The sequence below is a fragment of the Petromyzon marinus genome, chromosome 20 (genome assembly GCF_048934315.1).
Source record: "Petromyzon marinus isolate PM22_M1 ecotype Great Lakes invasive population chromosome 20, UKy_Petmar_22M1.pri1.0, whole genome shotgun sequence".
In the NCBI taxonomy this organism is placed as follows: Eukaryota; Metazoa; Chordata; class Hyperoartia; order Petromyzontiformes; family Petromyzontidae; genus Petromyzon; species Petromyzon marinus.
The window spans coordinates 5,152,786-5,173,121 of NC_133686.1; the positions used below are offsets into that span (position 1 = coordinate 5,152,786).

General features: G+C 44.2%; 1 protein-coding gene across 4 annotated transcripts in view; it reads right to left on the minus strand.

Annotated features, from left to right (window-relative positions):
* The window catches only part of SCARB2 (scavenger receptor class B member 2), a 30,421-nt gene extending 12,565 nt beyond the window's left edge, over positions 1-17,856 (minus strand). For all 4 annotated transcript variants that reach the window (XR_004403056.2, XR_004403055.2, XM_032957706.2 and 1 more), the window contains exons 1-9: positions 17,581-17,856; positions 13,990-14,130; positions 12,410-12,567; positions 11,720-11,864; positions 9,366-9,569; positions 8,354-8,445; positions 6,847-6,966; positions 5,632-5,801; positions 804-922 (exon numbers count right to left, since the gene is read on the minus strand). Coding sequence is in view for 2 of the 4 variants with exons in the window: in XM_032957706.2 (XP_032813597.2) it covers positions 804-922; positions 5,632-5,801; positions 6,847-6,966; positions 8,354-8,445; positions 9,366-9,569; positions 11,720-11,864; positions 12,410-12,567; positions 13,990-14,130; positions 17,581-17,634 (1,203 nt within the window). In the remaining 2 variants the exon portion in view is untranslated. The remainder of the gene's footprint in view (positions 1-803; positions 923-5,631; positions 5,802-6,846; positions 6,967-8,353; positions 8,446-9,365; positions 9,570-11,719; positions 11,865-12,409; positions 12,568-13,989; positions 14,131-17,580) is intronic.
* Positions 17,857-20,336: the final 2,480 nt, after the last annotated feature.

Below are 20,336 nucleotides of genomic sequence, written 5' to 3' on the forward strand. Positions count from 1 at the left end.
ATAGGGGCAATTGCTGAGTGGCCAGCACCACGTCTCCCTAGTGGCGATGTTTACACACCTGCACCAGGTACTCATTTGAGGCTAAGTCGACCTACGAGAGGCCCAGGACTGGTTCATATAATTGTCACGGGTGTTGGCCACGACCGAGAATCAAACTCGGGCCCCCAGGTTCATAGCACAGTGCACTAACCGGTGTGCCACCGCTCCCCACATGTACATGCACGTATATAGCAATAGATTGCTGCTGCTGTTCTTACATCGATCTTAATTAGTTCAGCAGCTAGCTGAACTTTTCAACTCACCAGACAAGGGTTCCCCCTTTTTTTTATCACACACGTAAACGGCCTGTCCTATGGCATGGCTACCTAACACTCAGCTGACACTCACCTGACCGTTGCAACGGATTCACCAGTCACCTGACACCGCTCGCAGTCATCACCTCACGTGACCCTCCCCACTCAAGCGTTTGGGCAACATAGCGGAATTCCCATTGAGATTCAACGTCAAAATGTTAAGAGCAGGTAGGCGGCGCATTGGCAAATGATACAAAATTATCAGATCAAAGGTCAATATTTTTTTATATCTGATCTCGTGCACAGACACTACAAAGCACAAGCTTTCAAATGATTCCTCAGTCATTGCAAGTTCGTAGCACAGCCTAGCACAGGTTCTCCAGAAAAAACGCGCAAGCAGGCTCCCCCCCTCCCCCCTTATTAATACAGCTAACGAAACGTAACCAATTGTCACCCTCAAATACGATTCAAGTGTGTTCACACAGATTGCGTGTGCTGCGTCGTTCTTACGGGCTCAACGTCGAGGAAGGTCTCGTGCTTGGCCTTGTCAGGATGCATCCCTCCGATGGCATCCACGTACGCGGGATCCGCCTCGTAAAAATGCGGCGACGACAGGAAGATGGGAGCCCCTGTGCCGCAAGGCGACAGGCAGACTGGACAGTTGCCACCGGTACACGCGTAACTAACTTTTTTTCATTTTACCGGTTAAGGCCCACTGAGCTACATAGTTCTTTTACAGAAGCGACCTGGCCACAAATGATCGCGTGGAAATTTATTGCAGCCAAACACCCCAAAACGCACGTCGATTCTAAATGTGGAGGGGGACCTGGAGAAGACTCCACCCGACCACGGGGAGAACATGCAAACTCCAAATATATAGGCGTCAGGGTCGGGATCGAATCCACGACCTCCTATATACCTGGCGAGGTAGTTAACATCTCGCCACCGCAGCCACCTGAATATAGTTGGAAATCCTTCATTTAAAGATTAAACCAAATGTGAACTTGCTAGCTCATTTAAATTGCCAAGTTGGGCGCATACCTTAGTGAAGTCGATCAACAGATAACGTGTGGTGGGCTAAATAAGTGGGTACTCCCACCTCCTGCAAGATATATGTACAGTGTGGGAGAGTTGGTGAAACAGATTCACGAGGGTCTCTCTCGAGCTCCCTCTTTCTGCCTGCAGTGGTGTGAGCAAGCAAATGGACGGTTGCACCTTTACCTATTACCACAGGATTTCACGTGTAAATTGTATTTTCACGTGTAAGGGGGGAATGTCCATGCAGATTCATTAATACATTTCGAGTCGCCAGTAGGGATCAATATTTCTCAATCCAAATACCATTGCAGTGGGTTCAGGTATCTCCTGCAGCCACTAGAGGCACTACCATTCACCACAATGTTTCATAAAAAAATGTGATTCTTAAATTGATACCCGACCCCGAGTAGAACAGAGATCATATATCAACTCTGGGGAGGATGGGGTGAGGGGGGAGGGGGAGTGAAACGTCCAACGTCTATGACATATATGCATTTGGAATCTGTTATTTGCATATTCATTTGAATCTACTTATAAACTACGATTTTGTTTCATGTCTGCATTTTCTCCTTTGAGTAACATTGACTGATGTGCAATTCAATATTTTGCCTTCGGTCTACCTAAAAAAACCTGCCATTAATAATGTATGTGTTGAATTTCTTTCACACTATACATAGCCAACCGTACTTACAATCAGTCTCAATGGCGTCTTAACTGGTTATAAATTAAGTCAACCGATATTAATTTAAACCATATGCATTGCAGCATAATCAAGGTTAAGCTTCGATTTATTTTTTTTTGCTCAGGATTGGTTATGAAAGTCATTAGTTCGCTTTGCAACCGAGTTCTTGGTATAATCATTAATAAGGTGTTCGATTTCGAAAACAAATATCAGAAACGTGCGCCACAGCAATGAGAAACAAAGAAGAAAAGGAATGTGTACACATGGGTGCTGGAATGCTTCCCAACTTGCGCTTGTCTTCGGGGAGTATTTACCGAGCGACAATAGGATTACATTCTATGCGGCACAACGGCCAAATCGATCGTTTGATCGAAGGGCAACGCTTCGACCAATGTGGCCGGTTTGCCATTGGGTGAGTCCTGAATAGCAACAAGATTTTATTGTAAACTAATATTTGTATTGGAAGATCTTTAGGGGAATTACAACGGCCCCCTGCTACAGACAGACAGGTGGAGAGAGCTAATGCATTGACACCAGCAACCTTATTTGGAAAGCATAAAAAAATCAACAAGATTACATTTAATTGTGGATTCTCTAAATTGCAAATGAAAGATATTTTCGACCACCAATATCATCGATCCACTCTGTGGGCACCCATTGCAGATGTGCACGTCGATTCTTCTTGTCGGAGCACCTCGTTTGTCAGCCAGCGACGTAACAAATTCCCTATTAAGTGCCTAGATCTGTCTCTCGAAGTCCTCGCACGCAGGCTGTCCTTTATTAAAATATGCTAAAGCAACAGCGTGCTGTGCGCATTGCATCGATACTCTGAACTTCTCGTCCAAAGAGACTCATTAAAAGGGCATTAACAACAACTATCGATGGCTGGACAATGGATTTCTTTAAAATCAGGCAAGTGAGATGAACAACCCGCCACCTTCACTTGAGCCAGGTGCAGTCAACACAGACGCAGTCGGGTAGAAGCAAAGTCTCTGGCGTCCCCTACTGGACGCACTCAGTATTAGTCAAACGGTTACAGTGTAATCTAGATTTGAAGTTTTCGTGACTGCAGGGATCCACATAATCTTTGGTTCTTTCGGTAAAGTCACGTAGGTAGAAAATAAATTAAATCACGACGTTTCGGGTGCAACACAGGTGCCCGTCATCAGGTGGAAACAACCACAGCAAGAAATAATTGCTGAGGTGGGCGACTTTTGTTTTTGCCCACTTCAGCATTTTTTTCTTGCTGTGGTTGTTTCCACCTGGTGACGGGCACGCGTAGTTGCGCCCGAAACGTCGTGATTTAATTTATTTTCTACCTACGTGACTTTACCGAAAGAACCAAAGCGTACGGTTACAGTGTAGGTTTTTCCCCTTTTCTTCTGGCAACAAAACAGCTGTGTTAAGATGTTAAAACACCAAACTGAAACCTTTTACGAGGAATCATGTCTGCGTTAACCACAATGCTTGTGGCCAGCATGCAAACAAAAACACTCTGATAATAGTGAGGGAAAAAAGTATTTGATCCCCTGCTGATTTTGTACGTTTGCCCACTGACAAAGATATGATCAGTCTATAATTTTAATGGTAGGTTTATTTGAAGAGTGAGAGACAGAATATCAACACAAAAATCCAGAAAAACGCATGTCAAAAATGTTATAAATTGATTTGCATTTTAATGAGGGAATAAGTATTTGACCCCCTCTCAATCAGAGAGATTTCTGGCTCTCAGGTGTCTTTTATAAGGTAACGAGCTGATATTAGGAGCACACTCTTAAAGGGAGTGCTCCTAATCTCAGCTTGTTACCTGTATAAAAGACACCTGTCCACAGAAGCAATCAATCAGATTCCAAACTCTCCACCATGGCCAAGACCAAAGAGCTCTCCAAGGATGTCAGGGACAAGATTGTAGACCTACACAAGGCTGGAATGGGCTACAAGACCATTGCCAAGCAGTTTGGTGAGAAGGTGACAACAGTTGGTGCGATTATTCGCAAATGGAAGAAGCACAAAAGAACTGTCAATCTCCCTCGGCCTGGGGCTCCATGCAAGATCTCACCTCGTGGAGTTGCAATGATCATGAGAACGGTGAGGAATCAGCCCAGAACTACACGGGAGGATCTTGTCAATGATCAAGGCAGCTGGGACCATAGTCACCAAGAAAACAATTGCTAACACACTACGCCGTGAAGGACTGAAATCCTGCAGCGCCCGCAAGGTCCCCCTGCTCAAGAAAGCACATATACATGCCCGTCTGAAGTTTGCCAATGAACATCTGAATGATTCAGAGGACAACTGGGTGAAAGTGTTGTGGTCAGATGAGATTAAAATGGAGCTCTTTGGCATCAACTCAACTCGCCGTGTTTGGAGGAGGAATGCTGCCTATGACCCTAAGAACACCATCCCCACCGTCAAACATGGAGGTGGAAACATGCTTTGGGGGTATTTTTCTGCTAAGTGGACAGGACAACTTCACCGCATCAAAGGGACGATGGACGGGGCCATGTACCGTCAAATCTTGGGTGAGAACCTCCTTCCCTCAGCCAGGGCATTGAAAATGGGTCGTGGATGGGTATTCCAGCATGACAATGACACATGGCCAAGGCAACAAAGGAGTGGCTCAAGAAGAAGCACATTAAGGTCCTGGAGTGGCCTAGCCAGTCTTCAGACCTTAATCCCATAGAAAATCTGTGGAGGGAGCTGAAGGTTCGAGTTGCCAAACGTCAGCCTCGAAACCTTAATGACTTGGAGAAGATCTGCAAAGAGGAGTGGGACAAAATCCCTCCTGAGATGTGTGCAAACCTTGTGGCCAACTACAAGAAACGTCTGACCTCTGTGATTGCCAACAAGGGTTTTGCCACCAAGTACTTAGTCATGTTTTGCAGAGCGATCAAATACTTATTTCCCTCATTAAAATGCAAATCAATTTATAACATTTTTGACATGCGTTTTTCTGGATTTTTTTGTTTTTATTCTGTCTCTCACTGTTCAAATAAACCTACCATTAAAATTATAGACTGATCATTTCTTTGTCAGTGGGCAAACGTACAAAATCAGCAGGGGATCAAATACTTTTTTCCCTCACTGTATATGCATTGTCCTTGAAACTGATTGGTCCACACCAGAGAACGCTAATGCAAACAGTTTGGCGTTTTAACATCTTAACACCTGTTTTGTTGCCAGAAAAAAAGGGAAAAAACCTATTATCATATTTTGGTACTGGCAAAGGAGGTCCCATGATGGGTACAGTGTAGTTGTGTTGAGCGTGTGCGAACCAGGGCTGGCGCGATAAGGCGAAATGATATATCGTACGATATAATCGTTCCTACGTTTTGCCAAGCGTCGTAATTTTTCACGATTATCGTTGCTCATTTTATGCCTATAAATTATTTCTGAATTTCTCCAACAACAATGAATGATATAAAATATGCATTCATATTATGAAGCAGAGCAAAGTAGAAAAACTACCAAAAGAAAAATGCCCAATACAAATACAACTTAGCTGTGGGAAAATTACAGCGCGATGATCGCCACATCAGAAACTGATGCGGGCATCACCAAAAATTATACGGCGGCAACCAGAGTGGCATCGCAGGTGGTCGACGGGCATCAGCTGACCTTGCTTGCAGACGCTGATGTTCAGGACACCCGAGCCGGGGCAGTGGGAGGGCGTCGTGCAAAAGCCGTGGTTGGCGGTAGAGTTGGCGAAGACGCTGGCCGGAGTGGTGAACCTGTAGGTGCTCAGCGCCTTGACGGACAGCTCTTTTTCGAAGGAAACGTAAATGGACCTGCAGGGGAAATGCACATCGCGCACGAGTCGGATGAAATGTAAAAATATGAGTGTCAATCGCGTTAATGTAGAATATTTGTGTTGTTTGTAGAGAGATTTGATGAGAGAAAAAAAAACAAGTCCGGATTAGACACTGGCAGAAGGCAAACGGAGCAGAAAAGATGATCACATGACATCACAGAGCTTGGAGGCCACTACGAGACAGGAACATGGAAGGCATGGAAGAAAATGGGGGAGGCCTTTATCCACAATGGGACGTTACAGGATAACAACAACATGTCTGCTGACTCAAGTATGTCACAATCAGAATCTTTAATTAGACTGTAAGAATCCGATGAGCTATTAAGCTCTTTTTCACAGATGTCCAGTATTTTCAAAGATGTCCAGTATGTTAGTACTTATTCAGACGTTTTGGAACACCCATTGCTGGAAGCAGAAATAACCTGGCTGAGAAGGATCATGGCAATACCGATACTACAAAAGGAAATGAGACAAAAGGAAAGAGCTGGGCCAGCAACAGACTTTAGTGCACCACGCTGATCAATACCGGTCAAGCATATATGTATGTTGAACTTATGTCGCACCGTACACACCCAACAGCGCTAATCGGAGGTGCGGCTAATCGGAGGTCAGCGCGATTGAAAGGCGGAAGGAAGGTGAACGTGGGAGCAGAAAAAAATATAGTACAATAAAGAGTTTAGCTTCAGTGCCCTCTGCTGCCCATCACCAAGCCCTGAAGTCTTTAATGACCTGATGGGCATGGAGCTCACCCATTCAAGCACTGTCCGGGCTCAAGCCTGCTTAGTTTCTGAGAACTGACAGGCACATTCTAGGCGATTTGGTCACAGACACAAGCAATTCAAGGTCGATTTTGTTCGTGTTTAGAAAACTGTTTTATTGATTTATTTATACAACCCGGTACTTGGCGATAATGATGATGGCCACAATCATTATCGTTATTGTGAAGATAATCATGATAATTCTTATGATTATCTCTTTGCAATCTTTCGGAAACAAACGTAGACCCATGTGAGCACACTTACCTACAGAGGTCGGAGGAGAAGAGGTAGAGGATGTCATTTTTGTTGATCAGGGGATGGAAAGTGGATCCGTCCGTGCCGTTAATCTTGTTACACGAGTCGGTGGTCCACCAGTTCAGCGAGCTGTGAGGGAAAGAGCAGCGATAATTTTTTTTTGGTAAAAATGTTTCTTTTAATGCGCACGCTTCAATTTGCACAAAAAATTATAAAATAAAAATGTTTGACCCAAGAATTAATAAACTTTGCTTTTCTGAATAAGAGTGGGTGGTTTCCTTTCGATGTAATTTTTTTCACTTGTATTTAGAACATCAAATTTGGTTAATTCTGGGGTCAAAATAATGTATTTTCTATTTTTGAGCACAAATAAAAGTGTGCGCATTTAAAAACTTGCTTTTTACCATTTTTTTAATTCAAATTTAATCTTGTACATATTCATTCAAAGATCTCAATCCAGAGAATAACAAGTTCATTATTGTTTGGATAATTGCCATATTTTAAACAGTGCAATAAAAAAAACATTATTTAAAAAACACCAAGAGGCCGAGGATCGTCGGGATCCAGATGGATTCTTTAAGCAAATTCTTGAACGGACACGCGAGACGACGAGACTGTGTACTAAATGTCAGCTCATCAGGCTTCGTAGTTAAACACGTAGGCTTTGGTGACCAATATTATTCATAATAAAGGTTTTTCGGTTAGATCGCAAAAGTATAAATGCGTCCTAACCCTCCACCGCCGGACAAAGCCAGTAAGGTTTGTGATGTAAACAACGTGCCAATTAGTTACTACTTCAGCCAACCGGTGTGTTGGGAGAGAACATCCACAACATTTACGACGTTTCACTGGTAATTACATCCAGCATCATCGGGCGTCAAGGATTTGAAAGAATATAAACAGACAACAGGACAAGTTAAATAAAAGTGCGTAAAAGAAATCGAGAGCAAACAGACCCGTCAAGTCCAGAACACGGTGTAATACTGCATGTCAATATTAACAATTCTCCTCCTCGCGGTACGATGAATCGTCATGATGAAAGGTCGTGATTTCGACTCATTAACAAAATATTTTTTTGTTGTTGGGTTATTGCGGTGAACAGGGGGGTTTATATGAACCAATTACATACAATGTACATGAACTGAAAACAATGGATTCTTAAACGCACTTTGATTTATCGCGAGCATCAATAAAATGATGAAGATTTCTCTTCAGGGGCGTCCTGCATTGGCAAGTTTGGATATTTCCATCAATGAGTGTTTTTGTTAGTTCGAGGCAACTGGCGTAGCTGAACAAAGGTCACGCACACACAGGGGTGACATCCAAAGCTCTACACACACACACAGATTTAAGAATCTATAGCCGTGCTGCTATTTTCTGACTGCCTCACAAGCCCAAGCTTACAATACCTTGGTATTCCCAGTCTTTCATCCAAGTGCTAAACGGGCTCAAAACATAAATGGCGTCTGTGACCCCATTGAGATCAGGTGCATTCAGAGTGATTTGGGAGGCTTACCTTTCTCCTTTCCACAGAGCGATCTTTGCAAAATCTGTCGACTTATTCTGTCCCGTGTGAAAGAGGTAAACGCCATCAGCAGAGCCATTCATCTAAAAGGAGAGAACCACTTTAGCACAGCTACACCATGGTAGTAAATAAATAAAAGGTCATGAATCATCGAGTTTATGACAGGTCACCATCCTTTTTAAAAGTCTTTTAAATCATTTGTTTTAAGTTTTAGACTGCTTGTACAAACTAAAATGGCATTGCATATTCAAAATAATACTAATAAAAGTTAACTAAATTAAATATGTACGTATATTGAACTTTTTTCGCAGCGTACGTAGCCAACCATGCATGCTAATTGGAGGTGTAGAATACTGCCACGGGAGAATGGTTAGTACACTGGACTTACCATCCAGAGATCACCATTTCTACCTCCTGGCCTGTCAACTCGGCAAGGTAAATGGGTGCACCACAGTCAATCGGCAGGTCGCGTGCGATGGGGAATCGTATTGGTACTTCCACATCTTCCAAGACATCTGGCCAGCATGGAAGAGTAGGCCAACATATGGTAGGGATATCCTCTAGAGCTCGTGGCAAGTCGAGGCCCTTCCACCAGCAGTGGCATGAGCAAGTAATTGCAGGGCTGCACCTTTGCCTTATTTTACCTATTATATTAACTCTTTCCCGTTCCGAGACATTTGCAAGTTCCGGAGTGGGTCCCCGTTCACTGCCGATTCTCCGGAACGCGCAAGCGTTCATTTTATTCAAAGGCATAGCAGCGCCGCTGTTTTTAAAGACATTGTACTCACCGCAGAGATCTGTAGTGACACGACCGCACTCTACGATAGATGGCGCCAAAACAGGGCCACACGCCCTCTCGCATGATCTTTTTACTTCCGATTCCATTCCGATGACGTACAAGTACAACATCAGAACGAAAACTGATGATGTACACGTACGTCATCGGAATGGAACGGGAAAGGGTTGAATACACCATCTCGCTCAGTGTAAGCACACGGCTTACCCCGTAGAAAAGCCCGAAGTTTGGGTTGACACTGTCCAAAAACTTGTGGATCTGGGCAAGGATGGGGTCCTCGTATCCCCAGAGCAGCTCGTGGACGGTGCGAGACTGAAACAGCGTCTCCTTGTGCATTATGGCCACCACGGTGAGGATTATGTCCAGCCACTTCTGTGGTAGGAAACTGTGCCTGACCATCTCCACCAAAGTCTGCAAGGGAACCACGTCACACGCACGCACAAACAGAAACACGAAAAAGCGCTCCCACGTATCCTTCAAGGACTGCTGCTGTAACGAGTGCTTTGCGCAAGGAGCTATTAAGGCTGGAATGCAACACAAGGGGGGGGATAATGTGGCCAGTAGTCCACGCCTGACTGCCTTCGTCTCCCCGGTGCTGATGTTGACTCGCTGCATCACGTGCTCATTTTGATGCAGAGTTAACCTTGGGGAGGAGGCCATAAACTGGTTGCGATAAGCACTCATCAATGATGTTAACGTGGATGGTGATCAAAAACCTTGTAATCATTCTTGTCCATCACGAGACTGTCACTGTTGCCATCCAGTGGTTGTATAATATCATAATCCATTCTTAGGAAAGTCACAGTACAGGGACTCCTCTACTTACGAACGAGTTAGGTTCCAGAGGTCTGTTTAACACGTAGGCTTTCGCAACCAATAATATACATAACGGTTTTTGGTTAGATCGCATAAGTATAAATGCGTCGTAACCCTCCACCATCCGACACAGCCAGTAAGGTTTGTGACGTAAACAACGCGCCAATTAGTTACTACTTCAGCCCACCGGTGCGTTGGAGAGTACTCAAATTGTAAATGCTGTGGATTTACTCTCCAACACACCCCGGGGGGCTGAAGTAGTGACTTACTGGCACGTTATTTACGTGACAAACCTTACTAGCTGTCGGGTGGTGGAGGATTACGACACATTTATACTTACACAATCTAACCCAAAAACCTTTATTCCAAAGGTCTGTTTGTAAGTTGATTTGTTCATAAGTCCAACTTAACTCCTGTCGATTCCAAACACAGTGTATGGCATGTACACTAAACATGGGAAAAAGGCTTTAAAAGTTGTATAAGCTCCTGTAAATGTAGATGCCACTGGTTCTTCATGTTCTGCAGATGTAGACGCCACCACCGCCAGCTACTGCGTGGCGGTTGAATGTATGACTGTCGGTCCGAACAGGCAACTGGACATACGTACAGGTTAGTTCGAAACTCTGAAAGTTTCGTAAGTCGAATGCTCATAAGTAGAGTAGTCTCTGTAGTATTGATCTAGTTCAAATGTCATATGGTGGTACATAGCTCATCGTCAACACCATACTCTCCTAGGTTCCGTCCGGTGAGAATGATCCAAAACTCGACTCTGTATAAAGAAGAAAGTTACTCAAGTGTATGAAGAAAGTTACTCAAGTGCTGGGCCTGACAATTAAACTGTGTAAAAAATATAGAAAACAATGACAACAGTATTTCTATGCAGAAATAAAATATGAACACTCGACTTTTAATTTAAAACTTTTGTGACTGCAGGGATTCATATTCTTGGTTATTTCGGTAAAGTCACGTAGAAGGGAAACAATAAAATAATGTTTTAGATTTGTATTATTTTGTTTCCCTTCTACGTGACTTTACCGAAAGAACCAAGAATACACTCGGCTTTGTTAAATAAGCAGCATTATTTAGATCACTGGTATCACGATTAACATTTCGACCAGAAAAAATGCTGTTTATTGAATAATATATATTTTCTACAACATAGATAGAATCAATAGTTTATACATCCAAAAACCTATCACAGATAAACATCAATGGTATTTTATATATTTTTTTCAACAAAAAAATTAGAGAAAAGAGATATGATGAGAAAGAGTAAATGGGTTAAATGTGACAAATTCCATTCATAGCTGGTTTCTAATCAGGACTTTGTACATCAAACACGTAAATGGATGAGAAAACCAATTATCTGTACATAGCGCATAAATCATAGCACACCTATGTCGGTGAGCTGTTAAGAAAAATAATTATGTTTTGGAAACAATAGGCCTCTCAGCTTATATGTAAAAGCATATACAAGCAGAACTCTGCTCTATGTCTGCTCAAAAATGTTGAAGTCCATCAGCCTATTGAATAAATAAGTCCATCATCCTATTGAAAAATGGCCAATTTTAAATATTATTTTTCTCCTACTTCTCAATAGTAACTGAGTGCACACTTATTAAAATCACATTAAAGGATTAAGATAAACTTCATAAGACAAGTCTGGGAAACCAGTTATATAAATGATGGCATAATATATGCGTGTTGAAACTTTGCCGGGACAAAAATTCGAGAATTTGTCTTACCATGAGTGGAACGTTGACGGTGGTGATTTTGTCTGTCATTGGGTCTCCCACAGACTGCTCAGGAACCAGCACGTACGACTTTGGCAAAGTGGCTGAAACTGTGTGATTTTCGTAGAACACAATATCTTGCCTGATCCGCATTTCCCTAATCACACACACACACAACACACAAAAACAAACTGACATTCGTGAGTGTACTTCGCAAAGAAAAAGGTGGTCGGATATGTTTCGTTTGTTATTATTTTAAACACGTAGTTAACATTTTTATATGTCCGCAAGACGGACATTTGTATGTACGGGTCGGTCAGAAAACAGCGATTGGCTTGCTCGTCGTATTCAATAAAGCTTCATTACAGTGGTAGTGACAATGACATTTAACATGTATTTAAATTTGCCCGCAGTATTCCTTCAATGGGGAAGTGTTGCAGGGTGTGTAAGGTAGGATGAACAGGTCGGTTAAATTTGGTGCCGAAAAGTGGCTGTGCTTCGACCAAGCATGACATTGCTATTCCATGGCTGTCGAAGTTTCATGACACAGGAAATCACGGCCTCTCTCACTCAGCCGTCCCCGGACGGCTCGCATTAACGCACAAACACACGCTGAAGCACAATTGATCACACCTCGCTGACCCAAACAAATTGTGCGTTAACGATACAATGATTATCGACGATACGTCACGTGCCACTGACCGGTAGGTGTAGGGCCCACGCTCTTGCACTAGTGGCTTCTCCCCAGCGAGCACCTCCTTGGGATTCACCAAGTGAAATAAGGTGAAGCTCAAGTAGATGTCTGCTGGGGGGTTCTTCCAGTTTTCGTAAACCGTCGAGTTCAGCTTCAGAACCACTTGCTGCAAGTTAACAGTTTGCACGCGGCACACAGCGAACATGTTCACTTCTGTAAACTTTATAATAAACGTTGATATGGCTGTCATAAACAAATAAAGGCAGTTAACGTTTTACAACGGTCCAAAAAATGACGGTCCACATTTACGACCGATTTTAAGACGCAGAAACTTGATTTATGACGAATCTTCCGATATGACTCCGAACACATTTGAACAGAGTCAATCTAGTGTCCAATGTGACTTGGCGTGGAGTTATTATTCTCAAGTGTAATAGTGCATTTTTACCTTTTAAACCCTGTTAAATATGGTCGATAAAAGGAAAAACACACCAACAAGTGATGTTTCTACTGTTTCCACCGTATTTTGGAAAACAGGGTCTGGGACCGCCTGTACTGTACGTGGCTCATGCCCCACGCAGTGCCCATTACGACAATAAAGAGTGGGGTAAACGGTCCGATAAATTACAGTCCACAATTACGACCGATTTTAAGGCGTAGAAACTTGATTTATGACGCATCTTCCGATATGACTCCGAACACATTTGAACAGAGTCAATCTAGTGTCCGATGTGACTTGGCGTGGAGTTATTATTCACGCCACTTCCTGTCCACGCCACAGCTGGCAGAAGGGCCGCCTCACGAGAGGAAGCACTACAGAGTACCTCTAGAGCAGAGGTCAGCAACCAAAATAACAAGAGCCTTTTTTCGTCAAATTCGGTATTAAAAAAACCCTCAATATTCCAAGACTTCATCGGGAAGCCCCTGGAACCCGCTAGTGGGTTCGAGAAGGGAGGCGTGGCCAGAGCAGAGCCAGGCCGTGCCGAGTAGAATAAAAGCAGCGGAGAGCGAGAGCTCCGGGCTGCCGGTTCTGGGAGTGGACTCGTCTTGCCGCCGCAGTTATCATCTTCGCTGCCTTCGTCGCTGCCGCCTTCACGTGATAGTTGTTTGGCGGAGTTGTTGGTTGTCTCGGTCAACGCCGTCGGTGCAACGCGGTTAGGGTTGTCTAAGCTGGGCTGTACGGCAACGGGAGCGTGAAGGAGGCGATCCTGGGTGTGAACGGCTGAAAGGTGTTACAATAAAAGGTGCCTGCTGCAACGACCTCGTCTCCGACTTGTGCTACACTACATATGGATTGATACAACCCTAGCCACAGGAACGTGGAATGCCCACCACCAGCTGTACGCTGTAAAGAGGAGGAAATAAGCACCGTCTCAATGCTCATTTGAGCGAGCAAAAAAAAAATCCTGAATTAAACTTTCGACTTGTATATTAGACCCATTAACGGTGCTGTTTGTTGCTGGCCACTTGACGTTTTTGGGTCTTGTCTTAACAAACCGTGATTTATAACAAAACAAAATAAGAAGAGAGACTGGCTACTGATGATGATGGCGATGATGATGATGACCAGCCTGGTGATGGCACTCACCTCCTTCACCATGCTGTGGGCGAGATTGGGGAAGACATCGAGCGTGAAGAGGATGACCCAGGTAATGCCGATGCAGACGGCAGCGGTGCCAGCACAGATGGATCCTTTCCCGCACCACATGGCGGGCGACCACCACACCAGCTGTGTGTGGCAGACCAGAGGGACCAGGCACAATTCAGTTATTTTTAACGAACGTGCTGGGTTGTCTTCCCCCTGCCCAGCGGTATATACCATTAGTCATCATGTGCATGACCTGCATAGCTGTGCTACGTGCCAATAATACGACAGTTAGCCACCTGCCCTCCTTTTGCAATAGACAAAGGTCACCCCCCCCCCTCTGTAAAAACAATCTAGTAACCCAAACAAGCAAAAAGATATGAGGCAGAGCAAACGACATTTGTTCTCCTTCCTCCATACCTCTGAGTAGCACGGTTGGCTACATACGGTGCGAAAGAAGTTCAACATGCATACATACATGGGGGGGGGGGGATGTGGTGCGTACTCCACGCCTAACTGCCTTTGTCTCCCCAGTGCTGATGTTGACTCACTGCATCAGGTGCTCATTTTGATGCAGAGTTAACCTTGGGGGAAGGCCAGAAAGTAAACTATATTTGTTTTACCAGGTAGGGCCCACTCAGCTGCATAGCTATTTTTCAGACGCGACCTGGCCACAAATTACAGCTTGACGAAGTGGCTTATCATGCGGAATTGTATAGCAGCCAAATACAGTTGTCCCTCACTATAACGCGGTTCACCTTTCGCGGCCTCGCTGTTTCGCGGATTTTTTTTAGTGTAATTTTGCATGCTTTTTTTTCCTGAGTACAGTATGAACGCGCATTGTGTTCGACGTCCTGATTGGCTAAGGGAGAACCGCACATGTGTTCTGCATCCTGATTAGCTAAGGGAGTACAGAATGCGTTCGGCTAGCCAGATTTACAAAAATGTTTGGGCTTGAAAACAGGTTTTGATCTTTGGTTTCATTTACTAATATTGTACTTATTTTTTTTTAATCTGCGAAAGTTTGAACTTTGAGAGTGTTTAAATAAGAGAGAAATGTGAGAAAATGTTAATGCCTGTCTGAGAAAAGTGTATAAAAGTGTGTGGTTAGGGGTTTTACGGCCTTAAAACATGTATAATAATTGTAAAAAATAAAGCTGATTACTTCGCGGATTTCGTCTATTGCGGGTTATTTTTAGAATGTATCCCCCGCGATAAACGAGGGACCACTGCACTCTAAGCGCGTGATGTTTATTCTAAATGTAGAGGGAAAACCAGAGGACCCGGAGAAAAACCCACACAATAACGGGGGGAGAGAGAGAGATGCAAACAGCAAATATACAGCAGGCGTCAGGGTCGGTATCGAACCCACAACCTCCTTCATACCAGGCAAAGTAGTGAACATCTCATCACTGATCTAAGCAAGGGATGGGAATACACCCAAGGCCCTCGGATCGGTCGCGCGGCACAACAACCACCATGCCACCACAAAGATACAGATCCCCTTTAATACCGTTTCACAAACAAGTTCGGGCGAGTGCTGTAAGCGAGTAGCCGCAAGCGCCTATGGAGGCCGACACGGCACAACGAGGGGGGTGGGTGGGTGGCCGTCACACAATGCCCGGTCGCCAAGGAGGAGACGTCCACCTGGGGAGATGGAGCGATGTGAATCACGTGCTGGTGCGCTCGTCGTTCTGCCCGGGTGGACGAGTCAAAGACATCGTGAGATAGAGCTGGCGGTGGCGGCGGTTTGAGGCCCCCTCCATCCGGCAGTGGATTTTGCATACCTGTCAACCCCTTTATCAGTGCCTTACCTTATTACAGACCAATTCAGACATTATTGGTCACGCTGTGGCCTTATAAATCTCAACGTTCATCCTAAAAAGTCCCATCACAAGGGCGAAACACAAACAAATGGAAAACAAATGGAAAAATATAAAAAAAAATGTTGTCCATATTGAATGAAACGGCTGTACACGCCACATGGACCTGAAACCGTACGAGTTGACAGGTATGGGATTATGAAAAAATAAGAATAGGTTTTACCCTTATTGGCAATAAGATGTTCAAACACCAAATAGTAAGCCTTTTGCAAGGGAATCAAGTTCGCATATTCACCACACCTACTTGTGGTTGTAAACATGCACAACCACAAGTTCTGTTAGTGGTTAATGCGAACTTAGTACCTTCCAAAAGGTTTATAATTGCCGCTTGAACATCTTAACGCTTCCTGCTTGATTGGCAATAAGGGTAAACCCTATTGTTATTTTTTCAGATATGGGATTGACCACCATACACACGGCAGCGAAACGACACGACGCTACGCTACGCGCATTTTACTCGCCGTGTAATATTAGTTGTGTGATTGGGGGGGGGGACAGCGGTTCCGGACCTCCCCTAGGTCGACTCAGCCTCAAACGAGTAACCTGGTGCAGGCGTGTAGCGAGGTGCTGCTGGTGGCCACGACCACGGTGCCGGTCTTCATAGGCAACTGCTGCTGCTCGCTAACAGCACTTGCCCCCAACAGTATGTGAAGGCGTATACGGTGGCGAGGTAAATTCTGTATCTCTTTGTAACACAATTAAAGAGGCTCGCAGATTATAACAGCACAGCGTTCGAAGCGTGCGGAGACGCAAAGCTTAGAGGGGGGAGAATCTTGATTTGAAGCTTTCGTGACTGCAGGAATCCATACTCTTTGGTTCTCTCTGTAAAGTCACGTAGGTAGAAAATAAAAATAAATCACGACGTTTCGGGCGCAACACAAGCGTCCGTCATCAGGTGGATAAAACATAGTCTGATTTCGATTTAAAGCTTTCGTGACTGCAGGGAATTCATCTTCATGGTTCTTTCGGTAAAGTCACGTAGAAGGGAAATAATTAAATAACTATATATATACACAACATAATAAAATATAATTGTTTTGGTACCAAACACTTGAGGGGGGGGGGGGGACCTCAAGTGTTTGGTACCAATGCGAACGCAACGGTGGCTGGGACTTTCTTTAGGTGGCGAAGGCAGTAATCTCTCTCTGCACGTGTTGCACGCAATGAATCACCACCCCCCCCAATCGCCCTTTAAACACAACAGTTGGGGGGCCACCTATGAAAGTTACCGGCACTGTGATACACGAGAGGGGGGGCGGGTTGGTGGCCAACACCACGCCCGGCCGCCTTTGTCTCCCCCCCAGTGGCGGTGTTCGCGACACACCGCGCCAGGTGAACTGGTTCGAGGCCGAGTCGACCTAGGGGATGAGGCCCCAGGCCCGGTGCAAGACGATCGCTCGCCGGATTGCCGGTGGCCGAGGTACCGTGTCGCTCGCCGCTGCCGCTACGACTGCCGCTCCCCACGCACACGGCGAGACGAGACGAGGTCGTCGGCGTCGTCAGTCGTAAAGGCAACGAGAGAAAATTTACGGAAGTTGCAGCCAGATGTCGCAACATCGCATTTCCTAACCCCAACTTTACATCACCACCAAACACCACAGATTCTCGAGCAGGACTGGCTTAGGTTAAGCGCCACAACACAAGACGAGCGGCACTGAAACTCGCCTCCGAATGTGTTCCTCACGGACGACGACAACAACAACAAACATACTTGCAATGATCTTTTTTTCTCTTGTTTGCTCGAATGAAAGTCGTTGATGTTCATCCGCTGTCAGCCAACACCGTGTTTTAGTTGTTTTTGTTTGTGTGTGTGTGCGCGTGTGTGCTAAACGTAGCCCAACACTTGCTCGGAGGAAGCCGTTGTGCTCTGTTGTTGTTGTAACGCAAGTTCCGTGCGTGTCACACCAAACCCCGCCGACGTCAAAACAAATGCGTGCGGCCCGCTTCTCTTTCCGGGATTTAAAACGAAATCCTCCCTTGAACTGCGCATGCGCGCGAACACGCGCGCGCGCGTGTGCTCGCGCGCGTGTGCAGTTCGCCTTCCCACGCGGCCAACCGATGTGGCACCCCCCGAACTCTGCCACCAGGGGGAGCAAAGTCCTGACTCGAAACCAGATGTAGGAAATAGGTTTTACCCCTTTTAACTGGAACTAAAACAACTGGCACCTTTATTCAAGACATCATGTTTGACTAGAAACCAGCTGTAGTAATAGGTTTTACACTTTTAACTGGAACTAAAAAAACTGGCACCTTAATTCAAGACATTATGTTTGACTAGAAACCAGCTGTAGGAATAGGTTTTACCCCTTTTAACTGGCACCAAAAAAACTGGCAACTTAATTCAAGGCATCATGTTTGACTAGAAACCAGCTGTAGGAATAGGTTTTACCCCTTTTAACTGGCACCAAAAAAACTGGCACCTTTATTCAAGACATCATGTTTGACTAGAAACCAGCTGTAGGAATAGGTTTTACACTTTTAACTGGCACCAAAAAAAACTGGCACCTTTATTCAAGACATCATGTTTGACTCGAAACCAGCTGTAGGAAATAGGTTTTACCCTTTCAACTGGCACCAAAAAAAACTGGCACCTTTATTCAAGACATCATGTTTGACTAGAAACCAGCTGTAGGAATAGGTTTTACCCCTTTTAACTGGCACCAAAAAAACTGACACCTTTATTCAAGGCATCATGTTTGCTAAGAATATACACAACACAAGCAGTCAAAATGCAAACAAAAAGACAACTCTGATAATAATATTCACTGTTCTTGAATTTGATTGGTCCACACCCGAGACGATTTTTCTTAGGGGCCCTTAGTCTCCACTGGTGTTGGACCAGAAGACGCCAAAAGGCGTACAACTCAATAACAGCGCACTATCAGAGTATTGAGGGCTCGGGGTGAGAATTTACATTATGAGACCTCCTTTGCCAGTAACAAGATATAGTAATAGGTTTTACCCTTTTAACTGGCACAAAAAAACTGACACCTTTATTCAAGGCATCATGTTTGCAATAACCACAACACAAGCAGTCAAAATAGAAACCAGCTATGAATGCAATTTTGTCACATTTAACCCATTTACTCTTTCTCATCATATCTCTTTTCTCTAATTTCTTTGTTGAAAAAATATATATATAAAGTACTGTTGTTTATCTGTGATAGGTTTTTGGATGTATAAACTATTGATTCTATCTATGTTGTAGAAAATATATATTATTCAATAAACATAATTTTTTCTGGTCGAAATGTGAATCGTGATACCAGTGATATAAATAATGCTGCATATTTAACAAAGCCGAGTGTATTCTTGGTTCTTTCGGTAACGTCATCGCGTAGACGGGAAACAATAAAATAATAAAAATTATAAAACAATAAAATTCTCACGACATTTATTTATTTCCTTATTTCCCTCATTAAAATGCAAATCAACTTGTAACATTTTTGACATGCGTTTTTCTGGATTTTGCTGTTGTTATTCTGTCTCTCACTGTTCAAATAAACCTACCATTAAAATTATAGACTGATCATTTTTTCGTCAGTGGGCAAACGTACAAAATCAGCAGGGGATCAAATACTTTTTTTCCCTCACTGTATATGAGAACAAAATTTGATATATACCGCGGTGGGCGACACGTTGCGCGAAAGAAGCTCAACGCACACATAACCCTGCTCCCAAACAACATCAAAAACGAATAAACAAATTTAAAAGTGTCACCAAAACCAACAAAACAAAAAACAGGAAAAAAGTTATTAAAACAAATAAATGTGTCCATTAGGTCTACACATCCCAGACTACAATCCCAACTTCCCAACCGAGCCAGGAAACCTTCACAGAGTGCAGCGCCACATTAAATACGCACTACAATGACAATAGTTTGAAGCGATTTGAAGCATGTTTTATTTTGGGGGGGGGGGGGGGGCTGAGCTTTGTGACGTCATATTTGAGGGGGGGTCTGACTTTTTGTGACGCCGTGTGACGAAGGGGGGGGGGTAAAAAATCAGGCCCACTGAGCTATATAGATATTTTTTCAGAAGCGACCAGGCCACAAATGATAGCCAAACGAAGTGGCTTGTCAGGTGGGAATTCATAGCAGCCAAATGCTCTCAACGCATGTTTCTAAATGTGGAGGGAAAAAAACGGAGGACCGGTAGAAAAATCCACTCGACCATGGGGAGAACACGAAAACTCCAAATATACAGCAGGCGTCAGGGTTGAGATCGAATCCCCGACCTCATGTTAACCAGGCGAGGTAGTTAACATCTCGCCACCGTGGCACCGTGGGCGTGATTTCGTAATCATCAATCATGGTCAGTCCACTGCTCGATTAATGCCTTTCGTCCAAAGCTGCCACCATCTCTCATAGCTTCGAGGTTGTGTTAATCCACCCATTACCTGCATGGATGCAGCCGAAAGCTTGGCAATTCAGTCGCTTTGAAACTTTATTTTTTTTGAACGAGCACA